The 17,704-nt window shown below is 38.3% G+C and overlaps 1 protein-coding gene across 1 annotated transcript; it reads left to right on the forward strand.

Annotated features, from left to right (window-relative positions):
- Positions 1 to 431: 431 nt before the first annotated feature.
- LOC145734989 (uncharacterized) lies at positions 432 to 2,237 on the forward strand. The gene has a single exon (XM_081988674.1). The coding sequence runs from the start codon at positions 432 to 434 to the stop codon at positions 2,235 to 2,237; it is 1,806 nt and encodes a 601-aa protein (XP_081844800.1).
- The last annotated feature ends 15,467 nt before the right edge of the window (positions 2,238 to 17,704 follow it).

Genomic DNA, 17,704 nt, shown 5'->3' on the forward strand with positions numbered 1-17,704 from the left:
AGGAGCCCGGAGGAGATGACCCTGGTCCTGCTGGGGATATTTAGGCGATCACTCACTCTGGGGTACATCCCTGAGGCCTGGAGAAGAGTGAGAGTCGTGTTCATTCCTAAGCCGGGAAAGGCGGATTACTCTAATCCGAAATCGTTTCGTCCCATCAGCCTCTCGAGCTTCATGTTGAAGACTCTTGAGCGCATTGTGGACCGTCATATTAAGGAGGAGCTGCTCACTGTGGCCCCTCTACACGAGAACCTACGGAGGCCGCCCTTCACCACCTCGTACAGAGGCTGGAGAAGGGCAGAGCGCCCGGATGCGCCACCCTGGCGGCGTTTGTGGATATAGAGGGGGCGTTTGACAACACCTCCTTTGCATCGATATGCCAAGCCCTTGAGCGGCGTGGGGCCCATCCGGTGGTTGCCGGGTGGGTGAAAACCATGTTGTCCAACCGTTTGGTTTTTGCGGAGCTCAACGCAGTCACGTCGGAGGCGTGGGTCGCCAGGGGATGCCCCCAAGGGGGCGTTCTCTCGCCCACTCTTTGGTGCCTAGTTGTTGATACTCTGCTGTGGAGACTCAACTCCGCAGATGTCTACGCCCAGGCCTACGCGGACGATGTGGCCATTCTTTCGAGTGGTCGTGCCGTCGGGGGCCTGGCGAGGAATATCCAGGCTGCCCTTCAATCAACACAGGTTTGGTGTGAGGGGGAGGGGCTTTCTGTGAACCCGGAAAAAGTGGAAGTCGTCATCTTTACGAGACGACGAAAACTCGGGCCGTTGCCGGACTTAAATCTGTTTGGCCGCATTCTGGGGTACAAATCCCAGGTCAAATACCTAGGGGTCATTCTAGATTCCAGGCTGACCTGGAACGAGCACCTTGCAGTCAAAATCGGGAAGGCCCGCAATGCTCTCTGGGCGTGCAAAAGGGCCTTTGATACCACGTGGGGACTCCAGCCGAGAATCCTTCGATGGATATACTGCGCTGTTGTTCGCCCAATGATAACATACGGAGCGATTGTTTGGTCCGGAGCTATGGATACGGCCAAGTCACGAGCCTTGTTGGACAGGGTTCAAAGACTTGTCTGTGTCTGTATTACAGGTGCAATGAAAACTGCCCCAACAAGGGCACTGGAGCGGCTATGTGGGCTCGAGCCGCTGCACCTGTTTATACAAAAAGAAGCCGCCAGGGCAGCCCACAGACTGGCAGGTCTCAATATGCTGATTACAGACTCAGCTGAACCGTGGGGTCATCTCGGGGGCTGGGGGGAGGCGTTGAGGGAGTGCCCGGAACTGTTGATGAAGCAGGATCGGGTGCCTCCGACGCTTCTGTCAAGCGGACCTCTAAAGTTTTTAGTACCCGAGAGGGAGGACTGGAATTTCTCTCAAAACTCTATCCTCCCGTCGCATGGAGACGTCTGGTTTACAGATGGATCCAAAACCGTGACGGGGGCAGGGGCAGGTGTGTATGGTGCAACTTCGGGGACGAGGCTTAGCTTCCCTCTAGGCTGCCACTGTACCATCTTCCAGGCCGAGATCTTTGCGATCATCCGATGCGGGGAGTTTATTTTAAACTCACCGCTATACCGGAAGGATATATTTATCTGTACGGACAGCAAGGCAGCAATGGCTGCCTTAAAAGCTGATTCAACGACGTCTGCGCTGGTGCTGGATTGTAAGAAAACACTCTTGTCGCTCGCGCGGATGGCCAAGGTACGCCTAACTTGGGTCCCGGGGCACTCCGGTGTTAGGGGAAACGAGGAGGCGGACAGGTTGGCCCTATGTGGCTCCAAAGAGAGCCCCGTAGGGCCCGAACCTATTGTAGGACTTGCCGGTGTGGTCGGATCCGCCATTGTGGACCGTATCTTCTGGCAAAGATCCGATATTGCTTGGGAGGAGGCCGGAGGCATGCGGCAGTCGCGATGTCTCATGGGCTTCTTTTCAAAGAACAAGTCGAAGTCACTGATGGAATTATCCAGAAAGGACCTCAGATGTGTGACAGGACTTCTCACGGGTCACTGTCAGATGAGAAGACACATGCACATTCTGGGTCTGTCACAGGATCCGATATGTCGCTTGTGTCAGGAAGACGAGGAAACTCCGACACATGTTCTCACACAGTGCCCGGCACTTGCGACGATCAGAAAAGAGCTTTGGGGTAAGAGTGTGATCAACCCCTTAGATATTCAAGGTACCCGGCCAAGGAGGCTCTGCAGCTTTGTCAGGGCCACCGAATTGGAGGGGTACTAGCTTGTGATGGGTCACAATGGGCCCGGCTAGCGGCCTAAGTGTCTTCTCCGTAGGGAGCCCATCAAACTACATTCATTCAAGCACCAAAATTATCCGGCTAAATCTGAGCTCTTATGGTATTGCCCCCGGCTCTTATGGTATTACCACCTATCTTTTTCCAATACGTTTTTTCCACTGTATATCCACTGTATATTTATACTTGGATGTCCAATGGACATGGCACTATTACCTGTCCATTGGATATCTGAAAGTGGATATCCAATGGATAACTATCTGAAGAAATGTGAATGGATGCCCATAATCTGTCCATGGACTTGTGGGATACTTAATGGATTTAAAGGGGTCGTCCACTGGATGTATTGTGTTTGTTGGGGATTGGCTGTGAGTTCATTTTACGCCGAAAACGTTCAAGATGACTATCATAATAATAATGAAAATATTAACGCCTTGTGACGTCATTTTAATTTACTTTGATTTTGCTTATATTATGACGATTACTATGCATTTTTGCAGTGTCCATTGAAGAATTTCCCGGAATCGGTCTATTTCACTGCGGTCCGAGTATTCGATTACTCCGTTCTCGGTCTCACTCTAAACACAGAGACGTACCGATTGGCCGCCATTGTTTGTTTATGGTTGGCCGAAAAGTACCACGGTCCGGGGATACTTGTGGTAAGTACATACAGTGCGGTTCACGGTACTTTGCGCGCACGTCATTCACGATTACTACGATTATTCCGTAAACTGTTTTTACCAAAATGTAGCTAAGTTTAGTTTAGTTTAGTTAACGTAACAGTGTTGCGTATAGACGAAGGAGCGACGCTGAGGCAAGTTTCGGGAGTTAAATAACCGGAAGAATCGGCGTTAAATTCGCTGGATGCGGACTGGAAAAGTGATTTTCTGACAGCGTCTAAAACGCTGCGTTTAATCGGAATGTGGGTGCTCGGCTGCAAACAAAATATCGCATTTAAACCAACAAAACGACTGACACCTGTCAAATATCTTAATGTTGCCATGAAAATTGCATTCTTTTTCCAAGAGTCAAACAGACAATTTTCAATAAGAAATTTTCAATAAGAAAATGTTCGAGTTTAAGTCAGAACACTAGAAATTTGATCTGAAAATAGAAAACTTTAAAACTTTGTGTGTTTAGAGTCAAAATTGGCTTAAAAAATTAATTTTAGGGTCATATTTTGATTTTCAAGTCAACTTTCAATAGTAAAATGGTGGCATTTAAGTCAAAACACTTGAAAATTGATCTGAAAGTAGAAAACTTTAAATTTTTAGGTCAATTTTTGGTGTGTTTGGAGTAAAAATTGAAAATCTCCGTTATTTGACAAAATATCAAAAAAGTCTAAAGAGGAGAAATTGTAGGGAATTTCATCTTCTACAGCATTGCTTCTATGCACTTTTTCCCTAGAAGGTCACCCTAACGAGAAAATTAAACTAGATTGTAGTGACGTCACAAATTTTCCAATGCACCGTAAATATTTTTTTTCCAGTATTCTAGCGACTTTCATTTTACGATTTTAGAAATATTTGCGTTAAATATATGTGTTTTTTAAGAAAAAAAAAAGAGTAATTTTCTTAGTAGGATAAGTTTTAATACTTTTTATAATTTTTTGGTCTTTTTTTTCGCGCATCCACCAATTGTCAAGAAACTTTTACATTCTTTTGTATGTACAGGGTGATTGATTGAATTTTGACCACCCCCTTAACTTTCTTAATTTTGCTTTTAGCAAAAAACGTTAAATACAAAACTAGTAGATATTTAGGTCTACTTTATTTTTAGATCAACAGTTATTATACAGGGTGTCCCAAATTTGAGTAACAAACCAAACTTATGTTTTTTTAAATACGATGACCAACTTTTTATCCGATATTTGAATTCTACGTCAAATTCTAGGCCTAATTGTCTGTATCGATATTCAACTGTTTCGGCAGCAGCGTCCTTGATTGGTTGAATTTTTGACCACCCCCTTAACTTTCTTAATTTTGCTTTTAGCAAAAAACAAAGTTAAATACAAAACTAGTTGTTGTAAACAATGAAACCGTTCATCCCTAGTTAGGTTAGGTTAGGTCTTGTCAGTCAGTTGTCACTGTCAGTCAGTAGTCATAGTGAGTCAGTTGTTATAAAAGGCATGTATGAAAACTGTTCTTTACTCTCTGAATTATAATTCTTATTTTTTCTCACATTTATCAGTTAATTAAAGTCTGTTGTAAATTACTCCTGCTTATTTATTTTTGCACAAGCACGACTCGATCCTTCCAACAGGTTATGGGCCCATCCATCGTAAAAAGTCGTTGTGCATGCGAGAAAAGTGTGGTACAGGTGTAGCGTCCTGGAAAAACCCGGTATCTTAAGGGAGAAATACGTAATTCGAAAGATTACTAAAGCAACACACTAATGATGGATCAAGCAGGTGGATTAACTGGTACTATTAAGCTCACAGGATACAGGAGACAACTGGACGACCTGGAAATTTCAAACCCAGATAATTTTGAAATCAAAAGGGCTGTTTGAAATAGTTACAGGGGCAATCCCAAAACCTGAAGAGGGTAGGAGCGAGTGGGAAAAGAGGGACGCTAAAGCCCAAGAAATTATAGTTACCCGTATAGAAGAAAAGCCATTGACACACATATTGGCTTGTGATACCTCAGCACAAATGTGGGATAAGCTCATGTGTATTTATGAGCAGAAATCACAAGTTAGTGTCCATTTGATGCTACAAAAGTTTTTTGGCTTAGATTATGGTCAAGGTGGTATAGCCGAGTATCTCAAAGCTGGAGGAAATCTAAAACAACTTAAAGAAGCTAGGGGAGGAAGTTAATGAGAAAATGTTGATTACCAAGGTTTTAATATCTCTCCCTGAAAGTTTGAGACATTTTATTTCAGCCTGGGAATCTACCTCAAGTGACCAACAAACAATGAAGGAATTAACATCCAGATTGTTGATTGAGGAAGAAAGGATAAAGCAAACTGAAGCCAGTATGGCCTTGGCAGCTCAAAAGACTCCAGCAACTGAGTTTAGAAGGTTTAAGTGTTATCACTGCCATCAAGAAGGCCACACAAAGAAAAATTGTCCAAAATTAGCAAATACTAGAAATAGAAACTCAGGTGAACCAAAGTTTTGTCATCATTGTAAAAAGCTAGGACATGTTATAGAAAATTGCTGGTTTAAGCAAAATAAAAGGCATGACAGGGACCGGAGTTCACAAATGCATAGTGAGTGTGGTTCATCAAATGCTTTTGTTACAATGAGTAATGAATCAAAAAGTGTAGCATTGGCAGGGTTGTCAAGTTTTGGATCTAATGACTGGTGTATGGATAGCCGGGCCAGTGACCACATGTGCTTTGATGCTACACAATTTGTGAATATGAACACAAATGTCAATAAATTGGTTCGGATGGGAGATGGTACTACTGTGAAAGTGTCAGCCATTGGAAACATAAAGCTGAAAGCCTGGAATGGAAACTCTTATGTGGAAACTGAACTACATGATGTTTTGTACATTCCAGAATTTAAAATCAACCTATTTTCAGTGTGTAAAGTATTGGACAAAGGCTACACATTGCGGTCAAATAAGAACAAAAGTGAAATACTGGACAATGCAGGAAAGGTTCGAGCAGTAGCAGAAAGACACTGTAAGTTTTTCAAAATGTTATTTCAACCTATTATTGTTTCTGATGTAAATATTTTGCAATGTAATGTTGTTCAAAGTGTAAGCGACTGGCACTGCAGAATGTCACATTTAAATGTAAATCAAGTTAAAAAGGTTCTCAAAAGGAATAATATTAGTTTTAAGGAGGATGATCAGGTTATGTGTAAGGGATGTATTATGGGCAAACAGCATAGGTTACCATTTCCTGAAAGTAAGTCAGTGGCTACCAAAATTGGTGAGCTAGTACATTCAGACTTATGCGGACCTTTTGAGAAAAATTCTGTAGAGAATGCTAAATATTTCTTGTTGTTTAAAGATGATTTTTCTAATTATAGGGTAGTCTTCTTTCTTAAACAAAAATCAGAGACTAAGGACTGTTTGGTGCGTTTTATCAAGTTACTTGAAACACAAACTGGAAACAAACTCAAGACACTCAGAACAGATAATGGGTTGGAGTATGTTAATAGAGAAGTACAACAGGTTCTTCAGCAAAATGGAATCAAACATGAAAGGTCATGTAGTTACAGCCCACAACAAAATGGTCGCGCCGAACGCGAAAATAGGACACTAGTTGAGGGTGCAAGGTCACTATTACATAATCATAATTTAGATAAGAGTCTCTGGGCAGAGGCTGTTAACACAGTGGCTTTTGTATTTAATCGAGTGGGTAAGAGTAGAGACGTTGAGAAGACGCCTTTTCAAGTGTGGCATAGAAGAAGATTTAATATTTCCGTTTTGAAAGAATTTGGAATACAAGTGGCCTGCCATATTCCAAAGGAAAAACGATTAAAATTGGACCCTAAATGCAAACTGGGAATTCTGGTTGGTTATAGCGATGAAAGCAAAGGGTACAGAGTTTTCTTTCCCAAGTCAAACAAAGTAGAGATTCATAGAGATTTAATATGTCTACCTAATTCAGCAGAGACAGTGGTTCAGTTGGGTGATACCTCTCGGAAAAGGGAAGAGCAGCTGGCTGTTTTGTCAGAAGAAGAGGACTCAAATTCAACTATAAATCAACAAGACCTTACACAAAATGTTACATTGGAGGAAAGTGTAATGTTAGACTCAAGGTCGGATTTGGGATCAGACTATACACCTTCATCACATGAATCTGATGATGTTGATTCCTTGGGTGATGAAATTCCTGAACAGGTCCTGATGAATCGAAGGCAAGATCGAAGGGGACGTTTGCTAAAAAAGCCAAATTGGTTAAGTGACTATTCTACAAGTTTCTTCACAGAAACTGAAGAACCAATAACCTTGGAAGAGGCTGTGTCGGGAAGAGACGCTGATAAATGGACAAGTGCGGTTGACAGAGAGCTAGAAGCTCTTGCAAAAAATGATACTTGGTCGGAAGTGCCGTGGCCGGTTGGAAAACCAGTGATCGAAAGCAAGTGACTCTTTAAGATCAACAGTGACGGACAGTACAAAGCGCGATTAGTAGCTCGTGGTTTTCAACAAGAGTTAAGAGATGAATTATATGACATTTACGCAACTGTGGCTAAGCTTGTAACTTTTCGAATTTTGTTAGTTGTAGCAAATGAATTAGGATTACCTGTATATCAAATGGATGTGCAAAGTGCCTTTTTATATGGTCACATCACTGATGACGTTTACATGTCATTACCTGGTCAGAATGTAAATAACGCTACAACTGTGTGCAAATTGAAGAAGTCAATATATGGGCTCAAAGGTTCACCAAAATGTTGGAATTTCAAATTTAACACTTTAATGGTTGAAACTGGGTTCAGAAGATCTGAAAACGATCCTTGTCTTTATAGTAAAATTACAGACCAGTCAAAGATTTTCGTGCTACTTTATGTTGACGATCTTCTAATTTTGGGCACAGATATTAACGAAGTTAATGATTTAAAATTAGTACTAAATAAGAATTTTTCTATGAAAGACCTCGGAATTATTACTGATTATTTGGGTGTAAATGTTGTTCAAAATTTGGAGTTGGGATGTACTAAACTTTCTCAAGGTGATTATTTAAAACGGGTATTGCAAAGGTTTAAGATGCAAGATTGTAACCCTATTAGTACCCCAATGGATTCAAATTTTGATTCTGATATGTTAAAATGTTCAGACATCGATAAAGACCTAATCAAAAAGTGCAGACAAATAATCGGTAGTCTTTTATATGCTGTATCAGCAACTCGACCAGACTTATGCAATTGTCAGAAAGAAGTAGTAGTCCATATTCTTTCAGTGGAGTCGCAAGAGTACGAAAGGAAGGAAATGACAAACAGTCTTCTCCAGAATACTTTATTATGACCTTAGATGGTAAGGTCTGCTCAACAAGTTTCGGTCACATAAATGACCATCTTCAGGAGCTCAAATCAGTCGATCAATGTGACTACTGTCTTTTTACAAGGGGAGAGACAGAGAGATCCATGTATAACGAGTTAGTGAATTTAACATAGTTAAATAGGTGAACAAAGCTCATTATGGAGAAAAAACTAACTAGCACATTAAATTAAAAATTAAACAAAAAACTCTGAGTAAACCGTAATCCAAAAATGGGACTAATGAAAGTATTTTACTCTTTGAATGCAATGATAAGCCTCTCATTAAACTAGATATTTCCTTTGGAAAATCGATACGCTGAACCAAACGAACAAGAACCGTTTCAGCATTATTAAGTTCTAAAGTAGTTAGCATACCATTAGAACGAGAGTTTATATTTTTACAGTGGTTTAAAAACCTAATGCAATAAGCAGTCACTCTTTTTAGACGAGTTATTTATTAAATCAAATTCGTGTAAATTTTTGAAAAATGACAATGATTTGATTTGTTTTAAATCAGGTATATTTTCGGATGTAATATTTAGTCCTTTAGGCCATTGATTTAGTTCTTTAAGAAGTCAGTCAGGTTCAGATCACCACATTTTATTGTTTTCTAACTCTTTGGGAGATACCCCTCTTGAAATTATATCTGCGGGATTCTCCATAGATCTGACGTGTTTTTAACTAGAGACATCACTTTTATTTTGAAATAAAGATATTCGGTTGGCTACAAATGTGGTTGGCAAAATCACTCGAGCTACCCTCTCGTGATTTAGTTACAACAGGTCTCGTGCAGTTACAACACAAAGAAAGTGTTCTAAGACAAGCACCAAAATTATCCGGCTAAATCTGAGCTCTTATGGTATTGCCCCCGGCTCTTATGGTATTACCACCTACCTTTTTCGAATACGTTTTTTGAAGAACATTTGATATTAAACGAAACGGGATTTAGACACATATAAAATTTAAGCTATTTTCTTCAATATTAACAATTAATAAATCACTATAACGTAGTTTCCATTAAATAATTACCTAAATTAAAATATTTCGACGTATGATTGTCAATCTGAAATGTAAACAAAAATATACTTGGTTGAACGAAAATCTGTCGTCTGCTGGGGTGAGTTCAATATTATCATTAATTTCATCACGTTCAGTTTAGTATTTGTGTTCTAACTAAAGTGTTTTCTGGTCAATAAACTAAAATGTGGGTTTTCGGGAAATAATCTTGACATATACCCCTCGGCGTTCACGTTTTACCAAGTAAAATGTGCATTGGTATTTTTTTGTATTTTAATTTTTCGTTTAGGCAAATGGGTTCGACTAAATAATTCTTTGGAAAAAATTTATCGTCGAATTATTTAGTCTCAATCATTTTCCAAGCAAAATTTTTCAAAAAACCACCTATGCACAGTTTACCCGATAAAATGTGAACGTCTCGGGATATAACCTATGAATATAGAGCACGTCTATTATTGGACAGATTCCTTCATAGTTCTATCTTAGTTGTCTTCTCAACCAGCTAGTTTCAAAACATTTGTAGCCAACCGAATATCTTTATTTCAAAATAAAAGTGATGTCTCTAGTTAAAAACACGTCAGATCTATGGAGAATCCCGCAGATATAATTTCAAGAGGTTTATCTCCCAAAGAGTTAGAAAACAATAAAATGTGGTGGTCTGGACCTGACTGACTTTTTAAAGAACTAAATCAATGGAGTAAAGGACTAAATATTACATCCGAAAATATACCTGATTTAAAACAAATCAAATCATTGTCATTTTTCAAAAATTTACACAAATTTGATTTAACAAATAACTCGTCTAAAAAGAGTGACTGCTTATTGCATTAGGTTTTTAAACAACTGTAAAAATATAAACTCTCGTTCTAATGGTATGCTAACAACTACTTTAGAACTTAATAATGCTGAAACGGTTCTTGTTCGTTTGGTTCAGCGTATCGATTTTCCAAAGGAAATATCTAGTTTAATGAGAGGCTTACCATTGCATTCAAAGAGTAAAATACTTTCATTAGTCCCATTTTTGGATTACGGTTTACTCAGAGTGGGAGGTCGCTTAAGACATTCAAAGTTGGAATATACGGGGGTAATTGCACGAGTGCATAAAAATTACCGATAATTTTGCATGAAAACTTGTTATCTCTTAACTGCACGAGTTTACTTTCATATTTTTTTGGCGAAAGAGCCGGACACCGAAGGTGGGACAGGGGAATATTTCCCGAATAAAGAAAATGTTTTGGTTTTTCTGCAACTATAGATTGCTCAATGGAGCTCAATGAGCAAGTTCCAAACCGTTCATTAATTTTCGTTGACATCGCGTTTGACATTGTGTGGTTATAAAAAGTAAAAAAACTGCGCAAGGACAACAATTAGTGTACTAGCAATAGGCTCCACAACAATGCAGGCGTTATACAGGGTGTACCGCGAGGTAAGGGACAAAATTTCACTACGTGTTCTTTAGGTGAATTTGAGTCAAGAATGTTCTATGAACATGGGTCCGCAAATGCTTCCTTACCAAGATTGTGCCGAAAACTACAATGGCTATCATCCACATCATTAAAGCTAGACTATGCTTACAATGGGAAAATGGACACTTTGAACAATTATTATAAAAAGTTATTTTCCAAGTAGTATTAATTTTTTTTCTAAAAAAATATTTTTGTGAGGTTATTGTAGTTTTCAACACAACACTATTAAACCTAAAAAATCATATCTTGGTAAGGAAGCATTTTGCGGACCCATGTTCATAGAACATTTTCGACTCAAATTTACCCAAAGAACACGTTTTAGAAAAGAAACCGCAATTATCGAAATGCAATTATCACTCAACACATGAGGGAAATATTCACAGAAACATCCTTCATTATTATCAGGTTCTAGTCATTTAACAAAGATATTAATACAATTTGAACACATTCGATTACTTCATGAATCACCTCGAGTAGTACTGAATAGTCTGAGGGATAAATTTTGGATTGTCCGAAGATTTTGTTGGGTAAGAGCAGTTATCTTATAAGAATTCTGCATTTCAGAGAATGTTTAGGAGAGATTAACTTCTTTATTATAGTTGTTTAGTTTAGGCATAGTTTGATTTAAGATGAATGCTTATTTTTGTTATACATTTTGTTCGTTATTGTTACGAGGTTCCATTATGATAGATCGATATTAGATAAGACTGAGTTATAATTAATATAACGTAAATATTAAGGCTAAGTCTCTTTTGAGATGTAATTAATTAAGACTGATTTTCTTTAATACCGTCACGAATGAAATAAATCTAATTTATTTCACTTGAACGGAAACATTAAAAAATGTGGAATTTATATTACTTGAGCGGAAACATTAAAATTGTGGAATGCGGTCAGAGTGCAACTGCACTTATGATGCAATTGCTGAGTTGCGAAATATGTGGAATGTTTCCAAGTACCGAGGGTCGAAAGGTCGTCACGAGTTGTCGGCTAGAGGAGACCAGGTCTGGAAGTTTTTGATTGGTGGAACGCTATAAGAGGTTTGGAATGCTATAAGAAGGAAGTTATACCCTAGAGAGGGGTTCAGTTCATTCCAGTCAGTCCAGTTTTGCTGTGCACCACGTCGGAGAAGGCAGTACCTAGCCAGAAGACCCCGCTCACGCCACAGAATGTAGTCGTCCTAAATTCTGCAACCCGCACCGGGTTTATAAATTAATTAAATAGTAAACCATCTCTTAAATTATAATAAATCGCGTTAGGTTTCCTGTTTGATCGCCTCTTCTGCGGATGGTGTATAAGTTTTAAACTTTTTTCCCCATAGGGTCTCACCCAGCCCTTAAAATGGGTCTAGTTTAAGTTTTTTGTTTTTAATTTAATGAGTTAGTTTTTTCTCCATAATGAGCTTTGTTCGCCTATTGAACTATGTTAAATTCACTAATTCGGTATAACATGGGTCTCTCTGTCTCTCCCCTTGTAAAAAGACAGTAGTCACATTGATCGACTGATTTGAGCTCCTGAAGATGGTCATTTATGTGACCGAAACTTGTTGAGCAGACCTTACCATCTAAGGTCATAATAAAGTATTCTGGAGAAGACTGTTTGTCATTTCCTTCCTTTCGTACTCTTGCGACTCCACTGAAAGAATATGGACTACTACTTCTTTCTGACAATTGCATAAGTCTGGTCGAGTTGCTGATACAGCATATAAAAGACTACCGATTATTTGTCTGCACTTTTTGATTAGGTCTTTATCGATGTCTGAACATTTTAACATATCAGAATCAAAATTTGAATCCATTGGGGTACTAATAGGGTTACAATCTTGCATCTTAAACCTTTGCAATACCCGTTTTAAATAATCACCTTGAGAAAGTTTAGTACATCCCAACTCCAAATTTTGAACAACATTTACACCCAAATAATCAGTAATAATTCCGAGGTCTTTCATAGAAAAATTCTTATTTAGTACTAATTTTAAATCATTAACTTCGTTAATATCTGTGCCCAAAATTAGAAGATCGTCAACATAAAGTAGCACAAAAATCTTTGACTGGTCTGTAATTTTACTATAAAGACAAGGATCGTTTTCAGATCTTCTGAACGCAGTTTCAACCATTAAAGTGTTAAATTTGAAATTCAAACATTTTGGTGAACCTTTGAGCCCATATATTGACTTCTTCAATTTGCACACAGTTGTAGCGTTATTTACATTCTGACCAGGTAATGACATGTAAACGTCATCAGTGATGTGACCATATAAAAATGCACTTTGCACATCCATTTGATATACAGGTAATCCTAATTCATTTGCTACAACTAACAAAATTCGAAAAGTTACAAGCTTAGCCACAGGTGCGTAAATGTCATATAATTCATCGCTTAAGTCTTGTTGAAAACCACGAGCTACTAATCGCGCTTTGTACTGTCCGTCACTGTTGATCTTAAAGAGTCACTTGCTTTCGATCACTGGTTTTCCAACCGGCCACGGCACTTCCGACCAAGTATCATTTTTTGCAAGAGCTTCTAGCTCTCTGTCAACCGCACTTGTCCATTTATCAGCGTCTTATTATTACGTTATTGGTTCTTCAGTTTCTGTGAAGAAACTTGTAGAATAGTCACTTAACCAATTTGGCTTTTTTAGCAAACGTCCCCTTCGATCTTGCCTTCGATTCATCAGGACCTGTTCAGGAATTTCATCACCCAAGGAATCAACATCATCAGATTCATGTGATGAAGGTGTATAGTCGGATCCCAAATCCGACCTTGAGTCTAACATTACACTTTCCTCCAATGTAACATTTTGTGTAAGGTCTTGTTGATTTATAGTTGAATTTGAGTCCTCTTCTTCTGACAAAAAAGCCAGCCAGCTGCTCTTCCCTTTTCCGAGAGGTATCACCCAACTGAACCACTGTCTCTGCTGAATTAGGTAGACATATTAAATCTCTATGAATCTCTACTTTGTTTGACTTGGGAAAGAAAACTCTGTACCCTTTGCTTTCATCGCTATAACCAACCAGAATTCCCAGTTTGCATTTAGGGTCCAATTTTAATCGTTTTTCCTTTGGAATATGGCAGGCCACTTGTATTCCAAATTCTTTCAAAACGGAAATATTAAATCTTCTTCTATGCCACACTTCAAAAGGCGTCTTCTCAACGTCTCTACTCTCACCCACTCGATTCAATACAAAAGCCACTGTGTTAACAGCCTCTGCCCAGAGACTCTTATCTAAATTATGATTATGTAATAGTGACCTTGCACCCTCAACTAGTGTCCTATTTTCGCGTTCAGCGCGACCATTTTGTTGTGGGCTGTAACTACATGACCTTTCATGTTTGATTCCATTTTGCTGAAGAACCTGTTGTACTTCTCTATTAACATACTCCAACCCATTATCTGTTCTGAGTGTCTTGAGTTTGTTTCCAGTTTGTGTTTCAAGTAACTTGATAAAACGCACCAAACAGTCCTTAGTCTCTGATTTTTGTTTAAGAAAGAAGACTACCCTATAATTAGAAAAATCATCTTTAAACAACAAGAAATATTTAGCATTCCCTACAGAATTTTTCTCAAAAGGTCCGCATAAGTCTGAATGTACTAGCTCACCAATTTTGGTAGCCACTGACTTACTTTCAGGAAATGGTAACCTATGCTGTTTGCCCATAATACATCCCTTACACATAACCTGATCATCCTGCTTAAAACTAATATTATTCTTTTTGAGAACCTTTTTAACTTGATTTACATTTAAATGTGACATTCTGCAGTGCCAGTCGCTTACACTTTGAACAACATTACATTGCAAAATATTTACATCAGAAACAATAATAGGTTGAAATAACATTTTGAAAAACTTACAGTGTCTTTCTGCTACTGCTCGAACCTTTCCTGCATTGTCCAGTATTTCACTTTTGTTCTTATTTGACCGCAATGTGTAGCCTTTGTCCAATACTTTACACACTGAAAATAGGTTGATTTTAAATTCTGGAATGTACAAAACATCATGTAGTTCAGTTTCCACATAAGAGTTTCCATTCCAGGCTTTCAGCTTTATGTTTCCAATGGCTGACACTTTCACAGTAGCACCATCTCCCATCTGAACCAATTTATTGACATCTGTGTTCATATTCACAAATTGTGTAGCATCAAAGCACATGTGATCACTGGCCCCGCTATCCATACACCAGTCATTCGATCCAAAACTTGACAACCCTGCCAATGCTACACTCTTTGATTCATTACTCATTGTAACAAAAGCATTTGATGAACCACACTCACTATGCATTTGTGAACACCGGTCCCTGTCATGCCTTTTATTTTGCTTAAACCAGCAATTTTCGATAACATGTCCTAGCTTTTTACAATGATGACAAAACTTTGGTTTACCTGAGTTTCTATTTCTAATATTTGCTAATTTTGGACAATTTTTCTTGGTGTGGCCTTCTTGATGGCAGTGATAACACTTAAACCTTCTAAACTAAGTTGGTGGAGTCTTTTGAGCTGCCAAGGCCATACTGGCTTCAGTTTGCTTTATCCTTTCTTCCTCAATCAACAATCTAGATGTTAATTCCTTCATTGTTTGTTTGTCACTTGAGGTAGATTCCCAGGCTGAAATAAAATGTCTCAAACTTTCAGGGAGAGATATTAAAACCTTGGTAATCAACATTTTCTCATTAACTTCCTCCCCTAGCTTCTTTAAGTTGTTTTGGATTTCCTCCAGCTTTGAGATACTCGGCTATACCACCTTGACCATAATCTAAGCCAAAAAACTTTTGTAGCATCAAATGGACACTAACTTGTGATTTCTGCTCTTAAATACACATGAGCTTATCCCACATTTGTGCTGAGGTATCACAAGCCAATATGTGTGTCAATGGCTTTTCTTCTATACGGGTAAGTATAATTTCTTGGGCTTTAGCGTCCCTCTTTTACCACTCGCTCCTACCCTCTTCAGGTTTTAAGATTGCCCCTGTAACTATTTCAAACAGCCCTTTTGATTTCAAAATTATCTGGGTTTGAAATTTCCAGGTCGTCCAGTTGTCTCCTGTCTCCTGTGAGCTTAATAGTACCAGTTAATCCACCTGCTTGATCCATCATTAGTGTGTTGCTTTAGTAATCTTTCGAATTACGTATTTCTCCCTTAAGATACCGGGTTTTTCCAGGACACTACACCTGTACCACACTTTTCTCGCATGCACAACGACTTTTTACGATGGATGGGCCCATAACCTGTTGGAAGGATCGAGTCGTGCTTGTGCAAAAATAAATAAGCAGGAGTAATTTACAACAGACTTTAATTAACTGATAAATGTGAGAAAAAATAAGAATTATAATTCAGAGAGTAAAGAACAGTTTTCATACATGCCTTTTATAACAACTGACTCACTATGACTACTGACTGACAGTGACAACTGACTGACAAGACCTAACCTAACCTAACTAGGGATGAACGGTTTCATTGTTTACAACAACTAGTTTTGTATTTAACTTTGTTTTTTGCTAAAAGCAAAATTAAGAAAGTTAAGGGGGTGGTCAAAATTCAACCAATCAAGGACGCTGCTGCCGAAACAGTTGAATATCGATACAGACAATTAGGCCTAGAATTTGACGTAGAATTCAAATATCGGATAAAAAGTTGGTCATCGTATTTAAAAAAACATAAGTTTGGTTTGTTACTCAAATTTGGGACACCCTGTATAATAACTGTTGATCTAAAAATAAAGTAGACCTAAATATCTACTAGTTTTGTATTTAACGTTTTTTGCTAAAAGCAAAATTAAGAAAGTTAAGGGGGTGGTCAAAATTCAATCAATCACCCTGTACATACAAAAGAATGTAAAAGTTTCTTGACAATTGGTGGATGCGCGAAAAAAAAGACCAAAAAATTATAAAAAGTATTAAAACTTATCCTACTAAGAAAATTACTCTTTTTTTTTTTCTTAAAAAACACATAAAATTGCAAATATTTCTAAAATCGTAAAATGAAAGTCGCTAGAATACTGGAAAAAAAATATTTACGGTGCATTGGAAAATTTGTGACGTCACTACAATCTAGTTTAATTTTCTCCTTAGGGTGACCTTCTAGGGAAAAAGTGCATAGAAGCAATGCTGTAGAAGATGAAATTCCCTACAATTTCTCCTCTTTAGACTTTTTTGATATTTTGTCAAATAACGGAGATTTTCAATTTTTACTCCAAACACACCAAAAATTGACCTAAAAATTTAAAGTTTTCTACTTTCAGATCAATTTTCAAGTGTTTTGACTTAAATGCCACCATTTTACTATTGAAAGTTGACTTGAAAATCAAAATATGACCCTAAAATTAATTTTTTAAGCCAATTTTGACTCTAAACACACAAAGTTTTAAAGTTTTCTATTTTCAGATCAAATTTCTAGTGTTCTGACTTAAACTCGAACATTTTCTTATTGAAAATTTCTTATTGAAAATTCTCTGTTTGACTCTTGGAAAAAGAATGCAATTTTCATGGCAACATTAAGATATTTGACAGGTGTCAGTCGTTTTGTTGGTTTAAATGCGATATTTTGTTTGCAGCCGAGCACCCACATTCCTATTAAACGGAGCACCCACATTCCGATTAAACGCAGCGTTTTAGACGCTGTCAGAAAATCACTTTTCCAGTCCGCATCCAGCGAATTTAACGCCGATTCTTCCGGTTATTTAACTCCCGAAACTTGCCTCAGCGTCGCTCCTTCGTCTATACGCAACACTGTTACGTTAACTAAACTAAACTAAACTTAGCTACATTTTGGTAAAAACAGTTTACGGAATAATCGTAGTAATCGTGAATGACGTGCGCGCAAAGTACCGTGAACCGCACTGTATGTACTTACCACAAGTATCCCCGGACCGTGGTACTTTTCAACCAACCATAAACAAACAATGGCGGCCAATCGGTACGCGTCTGTGTTTAGAGTGAGACCGAGAACGGAGTAATCGAATACTCGGACCGCAGTGAAATAGACCGATTCCGGGAAATTCTTCAATGGACACTGCAAAAATGCATAGTAATCGT

This window comes from Ips typographus, linkage group LG10, assembly GCF_016097725.1.
Source record: "Ips typographus isolate SLU linkage group LG10, UJ_Ityp_2.0, whole genome shotgun sequence".
NCBI classification, from domain to species: domain Eukaryota; kingdom Metazoa; phylum Arthropoda; class Insecta; order Coleoptera; family Curculionidae; genus Ips; species Ips typographus.